General features: G+C 43.6%; 1 protein-coding gene across 1 annotated transcript in view; it reads right to left on the bottom strand.

The window, feature by feature from the left end:
• Positions 1-14143, bottom strand: part of CNTNAP2 (contactin associated protein-like 2) — a 1206610-nt gene that overhangs the window by 199566 nt on the left and 992901 nt on the right. Inside the window, exon 15 of the mRNA XM_006887275.1 lies at positions 5069-5196. Coding sequence (XP_006887337.1) covers positions 5069-5196 — 128 coding nt within the window. The remainder of the gene's footprint in view (positions 1-5068; positions 5197-14143) is intronic.

The raw sequence follows: 14143 nt of genomic DNA, 5'->3' as shown, positions 1-14143 counted from the left end.
TTCTGGAGGCAAGCCATTTCAGAAGTGGATGCCACTCCTGCTTCCATGCTTGTTTTAATCAGGAGCTCCACCACACACTGTCCACCATGGGTAACCATTATCACATTTGACACACTAGTGTCACAGTGTTTAGTTAAGCAACCACGAGTTAACCTCTGTACAGCAATGCACAGACCAGTGCTATACCACCTAGAGGAATGTTTCACAAAAAACCCAATTTGAACCAGGCCTGAGGGCTACAGATTAAAATCACCCACCTTGGGCTTGGTAGCATAACTTTCTGTCCACTAGGCCAATGCAGTGTACATTATGTTGTTGTTGTGTGCTGTTGAGTCATAGGCAACTCATAGTGACCCTACAAAAGAATGAACCTCAACACTTGCGTGACTTTCATCCTTTCTCCAGGTTTGTAGGGTTTCCAGAGGCAAGCTATTTACAGAAGCAGATGCCACTCATCCCCTTTTTTCTTAGTTTCCCCCAACACCGATGTCAGTCCTGTTTTACAACAGTGGCATTATGCAATATTAGATTTGAGATCAAGGAGTGGATGCCTCCTACTTTGTTTCTCTTTTTCAGGAGTGCTTTGCTTATTTGGAATATCTTTCCACTCTAGATGAAAATGGAAATTGTCTTTTTCCATCTCATTGAAGAATGGAATTAGTATTTGTATTGGGATTGAATAAAATCCTGGCCAATAGAATCCAACTTTACATCAAAAAAATAATTCACCATGACCAAGTGGGATTCATAACAGGTATGCAAGGATGGTCCAACATAGAAAAACAATCAGTGTAATTCATCACATTATCAAAGTAAAGAACAAAAACCACACGATCCTATCCATTGATGCAGAAAAAGCCTTTGACAAAAGTCCAACAGCCTTTCCTGATTAAAATACTCAACAAAGTAGGATTAGAGGGGAATTTCCTCAACATAGGAAAAAGTGCATATGCAAAACCAAGAGCTAACATAATTTTCAACGGAGAGAGAGTAAACACATTTGATTTAAGAACAGGAATTAGGCAAGGAGGCCCACTATCACCTTTCCTATTCACTACTGTATTGGAAGTTAATAGTAAGAAATAAGAGGTATCCAAATTGGGAAAGAGGAGGTAAACTTACCTCTATATACAGATGAATTGATAGTATACTTAGGAAACCCTAAAGACTCAGTGAGAAAACTACTGACCAATTCAGCAAAGTGGTAGAATACAAGGTTAACGTACAAAAATCAATTGGATTTCTCTAGAGTGACTATGAGAACACAGAACTGGAACTGAGAAAAACAGTGCCCATCACAATAACTAATCACAAGATTAAATACTTGGGAGTAAATCTAACTAGAAAAACAAAGGACTTATTCAAAGAAAATTGCAAAACATTACTACAAGAAACAAAAAAGAGACCTGGAGAAATTGAAGAACATACATTGCTCTTGGATAGGAAGACTCAATATTGTGAAAATGACAATTCTACCAAAGGCAATCTACAGGTTCAAAGTAATCCCAATACAAATTCCAATTCCATTCTTCAATGAGATGGAAAAGGCAATTTCCAATTTCATTTGGAATGGGAAAAGACCCCAAATAAGTAAAGCATTCCTAAAATAAAGAGAGAAAAAAGATAGAAGGCATCTCACTCCCTGATCTCAAATCCTTCTCCATAGCTGTGGTGGTCAAGACAGTGTGGTACTGGTACAATGACAGATACAAAGATCAATGGAATAGGATTGACAGCCCAGAAATCAGCTCATCTACAAATAGTCAGCTGATTTTTTACAAGGAGATGAAATCAGTTAAGTGGGGAAATAACAGCCTTTTTAACAAATGTGTTGGCAAAATTAGAAAACTATCTGTAGAAAACTCAAGCAAGACCCACACTTCACACCATACACAAAAACCAACTCAAAGGAGATCAAGGACCTAGGAGTAAAACCAAGGACTACAAACTTCATTAGAGAAAAGCTTGGAAGAACTCCAGAAGTCCTAATCCACAACATGAACAGTCTTCAAAGCATCCTAAAAAACCTACAACCAGGAGAGGAGAAAATAGATGAATGGGACCTTCTAAGAATCAAATCCCTATGTTGTTGTTAACTGTTGTCGAGTTGCAGGTGACTCATAGCAACCCTATGAAGGAGAGTCCTCGATGCTTGGGTGCCTTTCATCCTCTCTCCAGGTTCATAGGATTTCCGGAGGCAAGCTATTATGGAAGTGGATCCCACTTCTGCTTCCAAGCCTGTTTTAATTGGGGAGCTCTATCAAACACCGTCCATAGGTAACCATTATCGCATTTGACACATCATTGTCACAGTGTTCAGTTTCACAGCAACCACAAGTGACTGCAGTATGGCACAAATCCCTATGCACATCTAAAAACCTTCTACAACAGGGTAAAAAGGAAAGCCACAGACTGGGAAAAAAGATTTGGTAATGACATGTATGATAAGGGACTTATATCTAGAATTTATAGAATAGTTGTGCACCACAACAAGATAAAGGTAAACAAGTCAATTGAAAAATGGGCGCAGTCTATGAACAGACACATCACCAATGAAGACATTTAGATGGTGAACAAGCACATGAAGAAATGTTCAAATTCCTAGCTCTAAGAGAAATCCAAATCAAAACAACTATGTGATATCATCTCACCCAGTAACAATAGCAAAATTCAACAAAGCAGCAAACAACAAATGCTGGTGAGGTTGTGGAAAATTTGGAACCCTTTCCCCCTGTTGTGGAGAACGTAAAACACTCTGTAAGGCAGTATGGTGCTTTCTCAAAAAGTTGGAAATAGAAATACCTTTAGACCCAGCAATTTCACTGCTGGGAATATACCCTAAAGAAACCTGAACTGGCATCCAAGCATTTATATGCACACCCATGTTTATTTGCTGCATTGTTCACAATAGCAAAGAGATGGAAGTAACCCAAGTTCCCATTAACAAATGAATGGATAGAGAAGCTGTGGCATATTTACACAATGTAATACTACACAGCACTGAAAAACAAGAAACTCATAAAATATTATACAAAATGGGTGATTCTGGAGGAAATTATGCTGAGTGAAATATCTCAGTCATGAAAGGACAAACACTGCAAAATGCCACTGTTATAAAACTGGACTGACATGGGGTTGGGAGAAACTAAGAAAAGGGGAGATAAGTAATAAACATTGCTTTTAAATAGATACGGGAAATAACTCTCTAAAAGAAATATATGATTAGGTATTATTTGCATGACAACAGTCCAGAACAAGAGGTGTGTGGCAAAGGAGACAGGGAAATGGGAGGGAGGAAATTATATAACAATGACTCTTTTTTAAATTACTTTTAATGAACATTTACAGAGATTTTGGATTTCTACTCATTCATTGTTGCCTTTTTCTCCCTGCCCCACCTCTCCAATGAATCTTTTTAAAGAGAAAAGCAATGGGGCAGGGAGCATTAGGGAGGAAAATGTGCAACAATGAATGAATGGAAATCCAAATTTTCTGTAAACGTTCATTAAGATATATTAAAAAGAGAAACCAAAGCCATGATACATACAGATAAATGGACATCCATGTTTATTGCTGCATTGCAGTGAAGAGACAGAAGCAACCCAACTGCCCTTGGATAGAAAGAAATGGTTGGAAATCTGGTACGTCGACATAATGGACTATTGGTCAGAAATGAAAAATAGTGAAGTTGTAAAATTACACACAATATGAGTTTGTCTGGAAGACATTATGCTGAGTGAAATATCTCAGTAGCAAAAGGACAAATACTGTTTAACACCACTGTTTTAAACCAGGACTGCCATGGGTGGTAGGGGAGCAAACAGGAAGAGTGGGTAGATAATAATCACTGCACTAGAACAGATAAAGGAAAGGGCTGTATGACAGGAACGTACGATTAGGCATTACATGTATGACAATATTCTGTAACAAGAAGTACATTACTGAGTGAATTTGGGGAGGGGGAAGGTAGGGGAAGAAGAAAAATGTGCATGAATGAATGAATGAAAACCCAAACTTTTTGTAAATTTTTGTTAAAATAATATTTTTAAACAATATAATAATAAAAATAACTAAAAAAAATCAGAAGAAGAACTACTTAAGAGGAAGGTGGACAGACACAAGTTGTCTTACCATTTGGGACCCAGGTCAGGAGTACAGGTGAGAGGTATGGGCCACTTTGAGTACCTCGGGCCTAGTATATGACTATAGGTGACAGGTATGGGCCACCTTGAGTACCTCGGGCCTAGTGCATGAGTACAGGTTACAGGTATAACCATCTGAACCCATTATAGGAACTAAGGTTGAAGCTCTTACACTTCATGCCTACAAATTTAAATGTGATAAGTCAAGAAAGCAAGCTTAAAGAAAAAGTCACGGTTTTTGCTCCCACATGGACAGATCCTCCATCTGTGATCAGAACACACCTGAAGGCCAGGCTGAACTGGGTTCCTTGTAGTTACGCAGGACAACACGGCAGCACCAGGAAATCGGTGGCCTGCCTGCCCCACCTCACCTCGTGTTGCCACATGGTACCCTCTATGTCTGACTTTAGGACACACCTGTAATAACCCCAGCATCCAACCTTCAAGAACAAACATCCTCATCAGCAACCGAGAATACTCATGAACATTAATCACATCCTAGGCCAGAGAACAAGTATCAACACATTTCAAAGAAGTGGTATCATACACACAAACAACTTCTAACAAAATAACAAATGTCATGATGAGGATGGGCTTCAATAGCAACAATGTGAGACTTTACATGGCCGTCAGCCATCCAAGTTTACAATGAGACATCAAGTCATAATCCCACAATGTACACTCCCATAAAACCAGTTTATGGTGCCAGAAATAGCTCCGAATGGCACGGCCATGGTTTGAGGGTGCCGAGCTTCCGGGGCCCATGTCCTCATGACAAGTGTGACAGGTGGCACTAACTCCACATCAGAGTCACAGAAATGCAGGGTCCATACCCCATGCAGGGACCTGTCCACTCACAGGTCTCCCTCCTCAGGGACAGGGCAACAGAGCCCAAGCCCATCTCACAGGACACAGCACACACTTACTGTCTCCTTGGCAGCGCAGCGGGCCCACTGTCAGCTTGGCCTCAGAACCTGGCCGGTCTGTGTCGCCGACCACTACCTGGCTGACTGGCAGGTGGTCCTTGTAGGAAAGGAAGCCAGCATCTTTTCTCCTGAAACACAGGACAGAGATAAATGTGTTAGAAATGGGTCTCTGCTGAGAACGGTTCAGCTGGTGGGTCACAGACCTGCACCTATGGTCATAGAGATGCACACTGGCCAGGCCACAGGCCATTTGCCTACCTCTTCTGGCCACAGACCCGCCATCCTCAGGCTGTCTGCCCAACCTGCATACTGTCTGTCTGCCTCCCCAGATCAAACGTCTTCCCTCAAGATGTTTCTTCTCCCTTCCTGGATATGTCCACCCTCAAGGCCATCCGTCCATCCCCAGGACCATCTGTCCGCCACCAAGACTGTCTTTCCACTTTCAGGCCATCTGTCTATTCCCAAGACTGTCCATATCTCCAGGCTTTATGCCCATCCCAAGGCCATCTGTCCCCCACCTGAGACCATTTGCCCATCCTCAAGTTTATCTGTCCACCTCCTGAGGCCACCTGCTACCTGTTTTCTGGAAATCAGAGCTGCCACCTGATCAGAGACATGATAATGAGAGCAAAGGATGAGAGGAGGGGACTACCGTGTGCCCGAGACATTGGGGGTGAGAGGAGGGGACCATCGTGTTCCCAGGACACTGGGGATGAGAAGAGGGGACCACCATGTGTCCAGGACACCGGGGGTGAGGGGAGGGGACCATCGTGTGCCCGGGACACCGGGGGTGAGGGGAGGGGACCACCATGTGCCCAGGACACCACGGGTGAGGGAAAGGGACTACCGTGCCTGAGGCATCAAGGATGAGCGGAGGGACACAGCGCACCTGAGACAATAGTGGTGAGGGAAGGACCACTGTGCCTAAGGGCACATACCTACAAGAGCTCATACTGGATCCCAGAGGAACCAGCCCTCAGTTTCCTCATAGGATGGGCCCCAGAGTTCGAGGGAATGAAGTGTCTTCTCCTTACGTGAAGCACCTCTGCTTCTGTGGGTGCTGAGGAGGGGGCACCCCTGCTGCTAATCTAACAGCTGGCATTGTTCATGGCGTGTCACGACCTGAAGCTGGTGCCACCCTCTTCGTGCTGACATGGAGTGGCACTGGGCTGCAAGACCCCTCCTGGGTGGTCCCCTGTCACAGAAGCCCCTGCTTTGCTCTGTAACCTCTGTGGGCCCCTCCTGAGTCAGCCTTTGTCACCAGCCCTGTTCTGCCCTGTTCTGTAACTGCTTGTGGTAGCTGCCCCTCTGAGCCAGCCGTTATTCACGCCCTCACAGTGGCTGAGGTCCCCAAGGCCAGCAGACCCCCCTCCCGGTGAGATGGAACAGGGTACAGTGTCCTCAGCTGTCCAGCCCAGAGCCCCACCTGCTGCAGGAGCCCCATGGGGGGGGGCGCTGAGTGCCCCTTCTTCCTCTCCTGTGCCTGCGGAGACATTGGCCTCGTCACTCTGCACAACGGGCCTTTGTCCACAGGCCACACCCTGCATGTTGTGGCCTCGCTGCAGGTCAGGCCAGCTTTCCTCACTGGACACACTCTGGGTCTATGAATGTTGTCAGTTCAAACAGTGTCTCTAGCAGGTGTGGGGTAGTAGAAGGTAAACCTCTGTGTGTCGCCTGCCAGCTGCTTCCAGACTTGCGTCTGGGCTGCTGAAGGTCTCCCGGCCTGTGGACAGCAGCGTTCGCTGTGTTTGGTAGTGACCCAGGAGTGGGTGTGCCGGACCACCAAGACTTTGGAAGCTGCTTACAAACAGGCTTCCCAGTGCTGGGGCCAATCTGCAGGCCCTAGCTATGCACGAGCACGCAGGCCGCTGATCGTCCCTGCCCATACCTGGCCCTGCCTGCCTGCTGAGCGATGGGTGAGAAGGAACTCGTGTCACACAGGAACCGTGCAAAAGAGAGACTGAAAAGGAGCATCCGTGCCGCTTCGCAACCCAGCTGACTCAGGAGAGAACATGGACCCCCTTCAAACCTGCACAGCCCAAAGCCTGCAAGAGCTAGTTTAAAACTTTGTCCTAGTTTTAAAAATGTACAGTTCCAGAGGTTTGGAACCTATTTTTTAAAATAGGCAAGTGGGTTACTGTTTGGTTTGTGCAGGCAGGACTATTTAAAACCAGGGCAGATGGAAATGTACAAATCGCATTTTAGCAAATCCTTTATATCACTGATCAATAATTTTAGCAAAGCCTTTGTATATATCAATGAAAGGAAAGACTAACCGCACGACTTCTCTGTGGCTGTCAGCTACTGTGGATGCTGCCTCACAGGGGCCTCATGTCACAAAGGAACTGCTCACAGGGTCTGCTGTGCTGGAATCCTAAACGAAGGAGACCACTACACTGTCCTCCATGGCCTCGGGAGGGGGCCAGGTGGAAGGTGAAAGGCCAGTATTGAGGTTAGTTGTTGGTTACAACCCAGGGACCTTACAATTCCTTTATATGCACAGAATCACACACTCTTACCTACTTCTGTCTGCTACTGCTCATCCAGCACCTATTTTCTATTAAACTTTAAAAAAAACAAAACAAAACACACAACCTATGGAAAAGATCTGTATTTCCCATTCCAAAGAAAGGTGACCTGACAGAGCGTGGAAATCATTGAACAATATCATTAATATATGCAAGAAATATTCTGCTGAAAATTACCCAAAACCAACTGGAACAACATGTCAACAAAGAATTGCCAGATGTGCAGGCTGGGTTTAGAAGAGGCTGTGACACTAGGGATATTATAGCTAATGTTAGATGGATCTTGACTGAAAGCAGAGTGTACTAGAGGAATGTTTATCTGTGTTTCATTGACTATGCAAAGGCCTTTGACTGTGTGGATCACAACAAGCGGTGGCTGACTCAGAAGAATGGGAATCCCAGAACACTTGGTCGTGCTAATGCGAAACTTAGACTTGGATCAGGAGGCAGTCATCAGAACAGAGCAAGAAAACACTGCATGGTTCAAAACTGGGAAGAGTGTTCACCAGGGTTGTGTCCTATCTCCACACCTTTTCAACCTATATGAGAAACAAATTATCCGGGAGGCTGGGCTATATGAGAAGTGTGGCATCAGGACTGGTGGAATATTCAACAATCTATGTTGTGCAGGTGACACAACCCTGCTTGCTGAAACTGAGGAGGACTTGAAGTGCTTGGTGGAGAAGGTCAAGGACTGCAGCCTTAATTATGGATTGAAGCTCAATAATACGAAACAAAGATTCTCACCACTGGACCGATTGGCACCATTATGATAGATGGTGAAGAGACTCAGATTGTTAACAACTTTAATTTGCTTGGCTTTGAAATCAACATTCTTAGTACCAGCACCAAGAAATCAGAAGATTCTGGGAAAGTCTGCTTTGAGAAACCTCTCCAGAGTACTGAAGAGCAACAATAGCAGTCTAGAGATTAAGGTACACCTGATCCAGGCCATAGTCTTCACAATTACTATATATCAGAAAGCTGGACAATGATGAGGGATGATAGAAAGAGAATTAATGCCTTTCAGCTGTGTGGTACTGGAGAAGAGTATTGGATATACCATGGACTGCCAGGAAAACACACAGGTTCATCCTGGAGAGCGTGAAACCGGGCTGCTCCTTGGAGGCAAGGATTCTGAGGCTGCAACTGACATACTTTAGGTGTGTTGCAAGGAGAGACCAGTCCTTGGAGAGTGACATCATGTTTAGAAGGGAGGAAGGATGGCGCAAGAGAGGAAGACCCTTGATGAAAAGGATTGATTCAGTGACTAGGGTTATGTAGGTAGGTGTGTCAGAGACAATAGGGTTGACACAGATAGAGCAGGTTTCAGAGCTATTGTGCTTAGGGTCACTATGACTCACAGAGTCACAAGTGACTCGACAGCCTATAACAACAGTGTTGGACTTTACAGACTTCTTGTTGTGTATTGGGAGTCGATTCTCACGCATAGTGACACTATGAACAATAAGGCAAAGCTCTGCCCCTTCCTTCATCACCCTCATCATCTCCACCATGCTCAAGGCCACTGTCATTTCATCTTATTGAAGGTCTTTTCCTAATTCACTGACTCTGCATGATGGTTTTTTTCCCCAAGAACTGACATCACCTGACAACTTGCTAAAAGTGTGTGAGATGAAGCTTCACCATCCTTGCCTCTAAGGAGCACCATCGTTACAATTCCTCTGAGACATATGTGTTTTCCTTTTGGCAGTAAATGGGATATTCAACAATTCTGCTGGCATTTAAAGTCAGAGGCATCAATTCTTCTGTCTTCTCTGTTCATTGTCCAACTTTCACATGTGTTCAAAAGCAAAGCAAACACCACAGCTTGGGTTAGGTGCATCTGCAAGCTGACATCCTTGATGTCTACTCACCCTGCTGCTGGGTAAACTCAATACTATTGTCCCTAAGTGACATCAGGAGTCCCAGATGGTTCAGGGATGAACTCGGTTGCTAACGGAGTGCTTGGAGGCTGAAGCCCACTCACAGCCTCCTGAGGAGAAAGTCCTGCTCGCTCTGTTTCACAGGGATGAGCCATTAAAGTCCCACGGGGTGGACACAGCTCCGCACTGACACACACTGGCCACCATGGCCACAGTTCACCTGACAGCACTCAGGTTGGTTTAACCTTGACGCACTAGTGTGGTTCTGTCTCCACTTCCTCATCGATTATGTCTTCCACTGCTACTCTGCACTTTTCTCGTCCAGCTGAGAAGGTAAACATGACTCTAACAGTTCATTCCTGCCCTTAGCTCAGTGAAAATAAGAAAAATCTCCAAACTCTAAAGGAAAATAAACACCCCAAGCTTTGGCAAACACAAACTTCCCTTCCACTAGATTTGAGGACAGCTACCTCACAATGCCAGCACAGAGAGGTCTCCTTTCCTGAGTTGTGGAAACACCTGATTTCCACTTAAAAAAAACCCAACCCAATAAAATTCAGAACACAGAATTGGTGCAGGTGCTCGAATGTGTTTCTTTCTTTCTTTCTTTTTTTTTTTTTCCGAATGTGTTTCTATCACTTAAGCTAGGAATTTTGGAGAGTATACAGGAGGTCAAGGTTTAGGGCTACCGAGGAAGTTACAAGAAAAGACAGAGAAACAGGAAATAAACACAGGAAAATAGTTTATATGATCAGTGGCAACACAAAGATTCAAGACTCTGAAGCCTTTAAGTTGGAAGTTTATTGAGTTGTACTCATAACAGACATAAATGCAAGTAACTCAATGCCTTATAGCTAGTGAATGGATGAACAAAATGGCCTATATGTACAAAGGGACAAAAAAAAATCTGAACTGAGATACAGATACATGCTGCAACTGAGGCAAGCCTTAAAAATCATAGTCAAAGGAAATGACTAATGTATGTAGTGCAGAAACACACCGTATCACTGGAATGCACCATATCACAAGAACGTACTGTGTATCTATGTTAGGTACTGAGGTGGGCCTAAAATCACAGCCAAAGGAAACAACTAACCTATATAGTGCAGGTACGCACTGTATTACAGGAACGTACCATATCGCAGGAATGCACCGCACTGCAGGAATGTACTGTGTATCTATGTTAGGTACTGAGGTGGGCCTAAAATCACAGTCAAAGGAAACGACTAACGTATGTAGTGCAGGAACACACTGTATCGCAGGAACGCACTGTATCACAGGAACGCACCGTATCACAGGAACGCACCGTATCACAGGAACGCACCGTATCACAGGAACGTACCATATATCTACGTTAGCTGCTGCTGAGTCAATTCCAACTCACAGCACCACTCCATGTTACAGAGTACAGCTTCCTCACAGGTTAGGCTTCTTTTTTAAAATTGTGAAAGTTTACAAAGCAATCTGTTTTCCACGCAGCCATTCACATCAGTTTGTTTTCCAACATTAATTCTAACGCTAATGCTGCCATCACACTCATAACACTTCTTCCCTGTAACTCCCATGTCCTCTAGTCCTTCTCTCTCACACCCTCCTGCCTGCAGCCTGTACCCCTGGGCCAGTGCTGCCCTTCTGACCTCATATGGCTGGTGATTCTAAGGGTTTTAGGCTGTGGTCTTCACAGATGTAGCTCACCTGGTCTTTCTGCAGCACCACTTTTTTGGTTAGTAGCTGAACACTTAACTGTTGTGGCAGCATGGTGGAAACACACTCCCTCTCTTTCTTCCTTTTCTCTGATATCTAGAAAAGATCCAAACTCCAAGTCTACAGAGGCAGAGTGGATTAGCGGTGGTCTAGATTTGGGAGATGGAAACACAGGCTTCACATGGGCCAAAAGGAAGTAGAAATGCTTCCAAATTGGATTCAGCAAATTTACTTAAACTCATTGAAATATTGATTTCCCATAAGTAAATTTCATAGTATGAAAATGATAAATTTGATAAATTTACTTAAAAAGAAGAGCCATGAGTACTCAGTAAAATAAAATGGCCTCATTCTTGCTAGAATTTCTTCTTCTCAATAAAGCCCTCCCCCTAGTTCCAGCCTGCTCAACTACCAGTGGAAAGCTGAACTGACAAAACACAAGACATTCCAGGAAGATCACAGAAAACGTACTGACGTAAGATTACACCTGCAAGGTAAGAAAAAGGTGCCAACAGAAGACTTCTTCACGTGTTCTGCAGAGCCCACCAATCTCTGCATGTAAACCCCCCACAAACAGCAAGAGCTGCCTACCTGCACCCAGGTGAAAATAACTACCTTACTGCTTCACACATAAGCCTTGTATTGTTGATTCAAGTACTCCTGGTCCAACTCCAGATTCCCCTTCCTCTTCTCCATCCCTTTTAATAAGTGTCATGAACTCTAGTAGATGATGGAGAGGATGTAGACTTTCTGCATGTCTCTACCCATTGAACTTTCCCCTGAGGGCCCCCAAAACACACTTCCCATGATACCAACTCTTCGTCTAGCTTCACCTGTTAGCAAAATCCAGATGTTAAAACTGGTGCTGAGCTTTTCAGCACCATCATCCATGTTCCAGTGTCGTCTTCAGTCTTCATTCAGAATCCCCGACCTTTACCTGCTATACTCTGACCTTCACAAACTAGCCTCAAAGGCAGGATTGTCCCTCATCTCTGTCCCCTGTGAATTTAAAGAAAGGACCATATCTCACTCAGATAAAATCCAAGATACTTAGTTTTCTAGGACATGGAGATTCTAGTAAACTGTTGACATTTGCAGTTGCAATAGTCTGGAAATTCCAATGTTTTTCAGCATCAAATTTTCACCTCGAAAACTATTTAACTTTCTATAATCTCTTGTCTGCTCTTCCATTTAGAAAATATGTCCCTTTTAACCTATAAATCTTTGTGGTTATTTTTTCAATTCTTTCTGCCTCCTAATAGCCGTGCCCAGAAACACTTAACTTTCTCCAGAACAAATACACAAAAATGGATGGTTTAAAATAGCTTGTGCAAAGACCTCCCTGAGTTTTCTTGGAAAGATATTATTTTACTTATAATTTGCACTAAAGATATTTTAGTTGACTCGACAGTACATAACAACAACAACAACCAACATGAAAGAATGACATCATGCTGGGAAACATGGGGGGTCAGAGAAAGAGTGAGACCCTCAACAAGGTGATTGACACAGTGCCTGTAGTCACAGTTCACTTGATGGTACATCACATAAACCTGGAAGAGCGTGTAGACTGCTCTTCTTCCCATGACATAAACGGAAAAGCAAGGACTTAACTTATTCATAGCACTTTCCATGAATAATTTCACTTGATCCTCATAATTTTATAAATAGGATTTTGGGAGAACTTAACTAGAGATGATTTCTTTAATCTCACAGATATTGATTCCTACATAATCATTCAAGAAGCGGTGGGAGGGGTGTGGGGGGATTATATACCAAAGAAGGAATTTTTCTTTTGCTTTTCAAAGAGAGGAGTGAACTGGGGAGGTGGGGGAGGGCTGGGCAGGGAGAAAAGTGCAACAATGAATGAATGGAAATCCAAAATATCTGTAAATGTTCATTAAAATTAATAAAATAAAAAAAAATGAAGATGCTTCGGCACTCTCTTCTCACAAGATGTGCTCTTCTTGCGAGATTGTGCATCAGGGAACCATTGCTGTGCTGCTAGATGCCAAGGCCTGTTTGGCACAGCTGGCTTGGGCGTGTCTTCCAGCCATCTCTTCCCCAGTGCCTGTTAAAGGCTGTGGCACCGCCTAGGAGGAATCACACTCTGGCCAATGACAGAACCATTGCCTGCCAGGTTGAAGGGCTACAGTTTTAATGTGGTCCAGACCTGAATCCCACACAGAGACCTAGACCACTTCCCTGCCATCTGGATACCCTGCTGTCCTGTTGCCTACAGACCACCCAGCTCCCACACCTGCTGCCCAGTGCCAAAAGCATCAATATCACAGATACTTTGGCCTTAAACACTGCTGTCTAGCTATATCACATGGTATTTTTTAATCGTAAGCAGAAGAGGCCAGGTGGAGCCATGGTTTTAGGAGGGTAACAGTTATCTTCCTCTGGGTTGACTGTTGTTTCCCAGAGGGGAGCATCAATACACAAGTCCATCACAAAACACTGCCATACCCTGGGTCATCATATAGTTACACCCTCCTAACATCTACTTAGAAAAGACTTACATAATGTCAAGAAAAAAGCAGTCTGCCTCAGTCATCATGAAAAAAACCAAAATAACCCTTCTCCTAAAAAAACACTTAATCACAGATAGAGCCAGAAGGAATATGTTGATGTGTAGTTATCTGAATAGCTACAGAAGAAGATGCAAATGGAAGCCATTAAGAGAACAAATATTCTAGAGACAGTGATCCAAAAGAAATACATTGATAAGGAACAATCTGCATAGCTACAGAAAAAAATAAAAAAGATAGAAGAAATAATTAATAGTATAGATAAAGAGGTACAAGACAGAGAGGGTAAAGCCAACATAGTACTGGAAATAACGAAAAAAGTATAAAAATGCAATCTACAATATTAAGAATGAAATGGCAGAAGTGTCCAACATGTTGGTGGAACAAAATAATAGAACTAAATAGATGGAATGAACAGTCAGT

The sequence above is a fragment of the Elephantulus edwardii genome, unplaced genomic scaffold (genome assembly GCF_000299155.1).
Source record: "Elephantulus edwardii isolate Elephantulus edwardi_28Jun2011 unplaced genomic scaffold, EleEdw1.0 scaffold00055, whole genome shotgun sequence".
Classification (NCBI taxonomy): Eukaryota; Metazoa; Chordata; class Mammalia; order Macroscelidea; family Macroscelididae; genus Elephantulus; species Elephantulus edwardii.
This window is presented reverse-complemented; position numbering and strand designations above follow the sequence as displayed.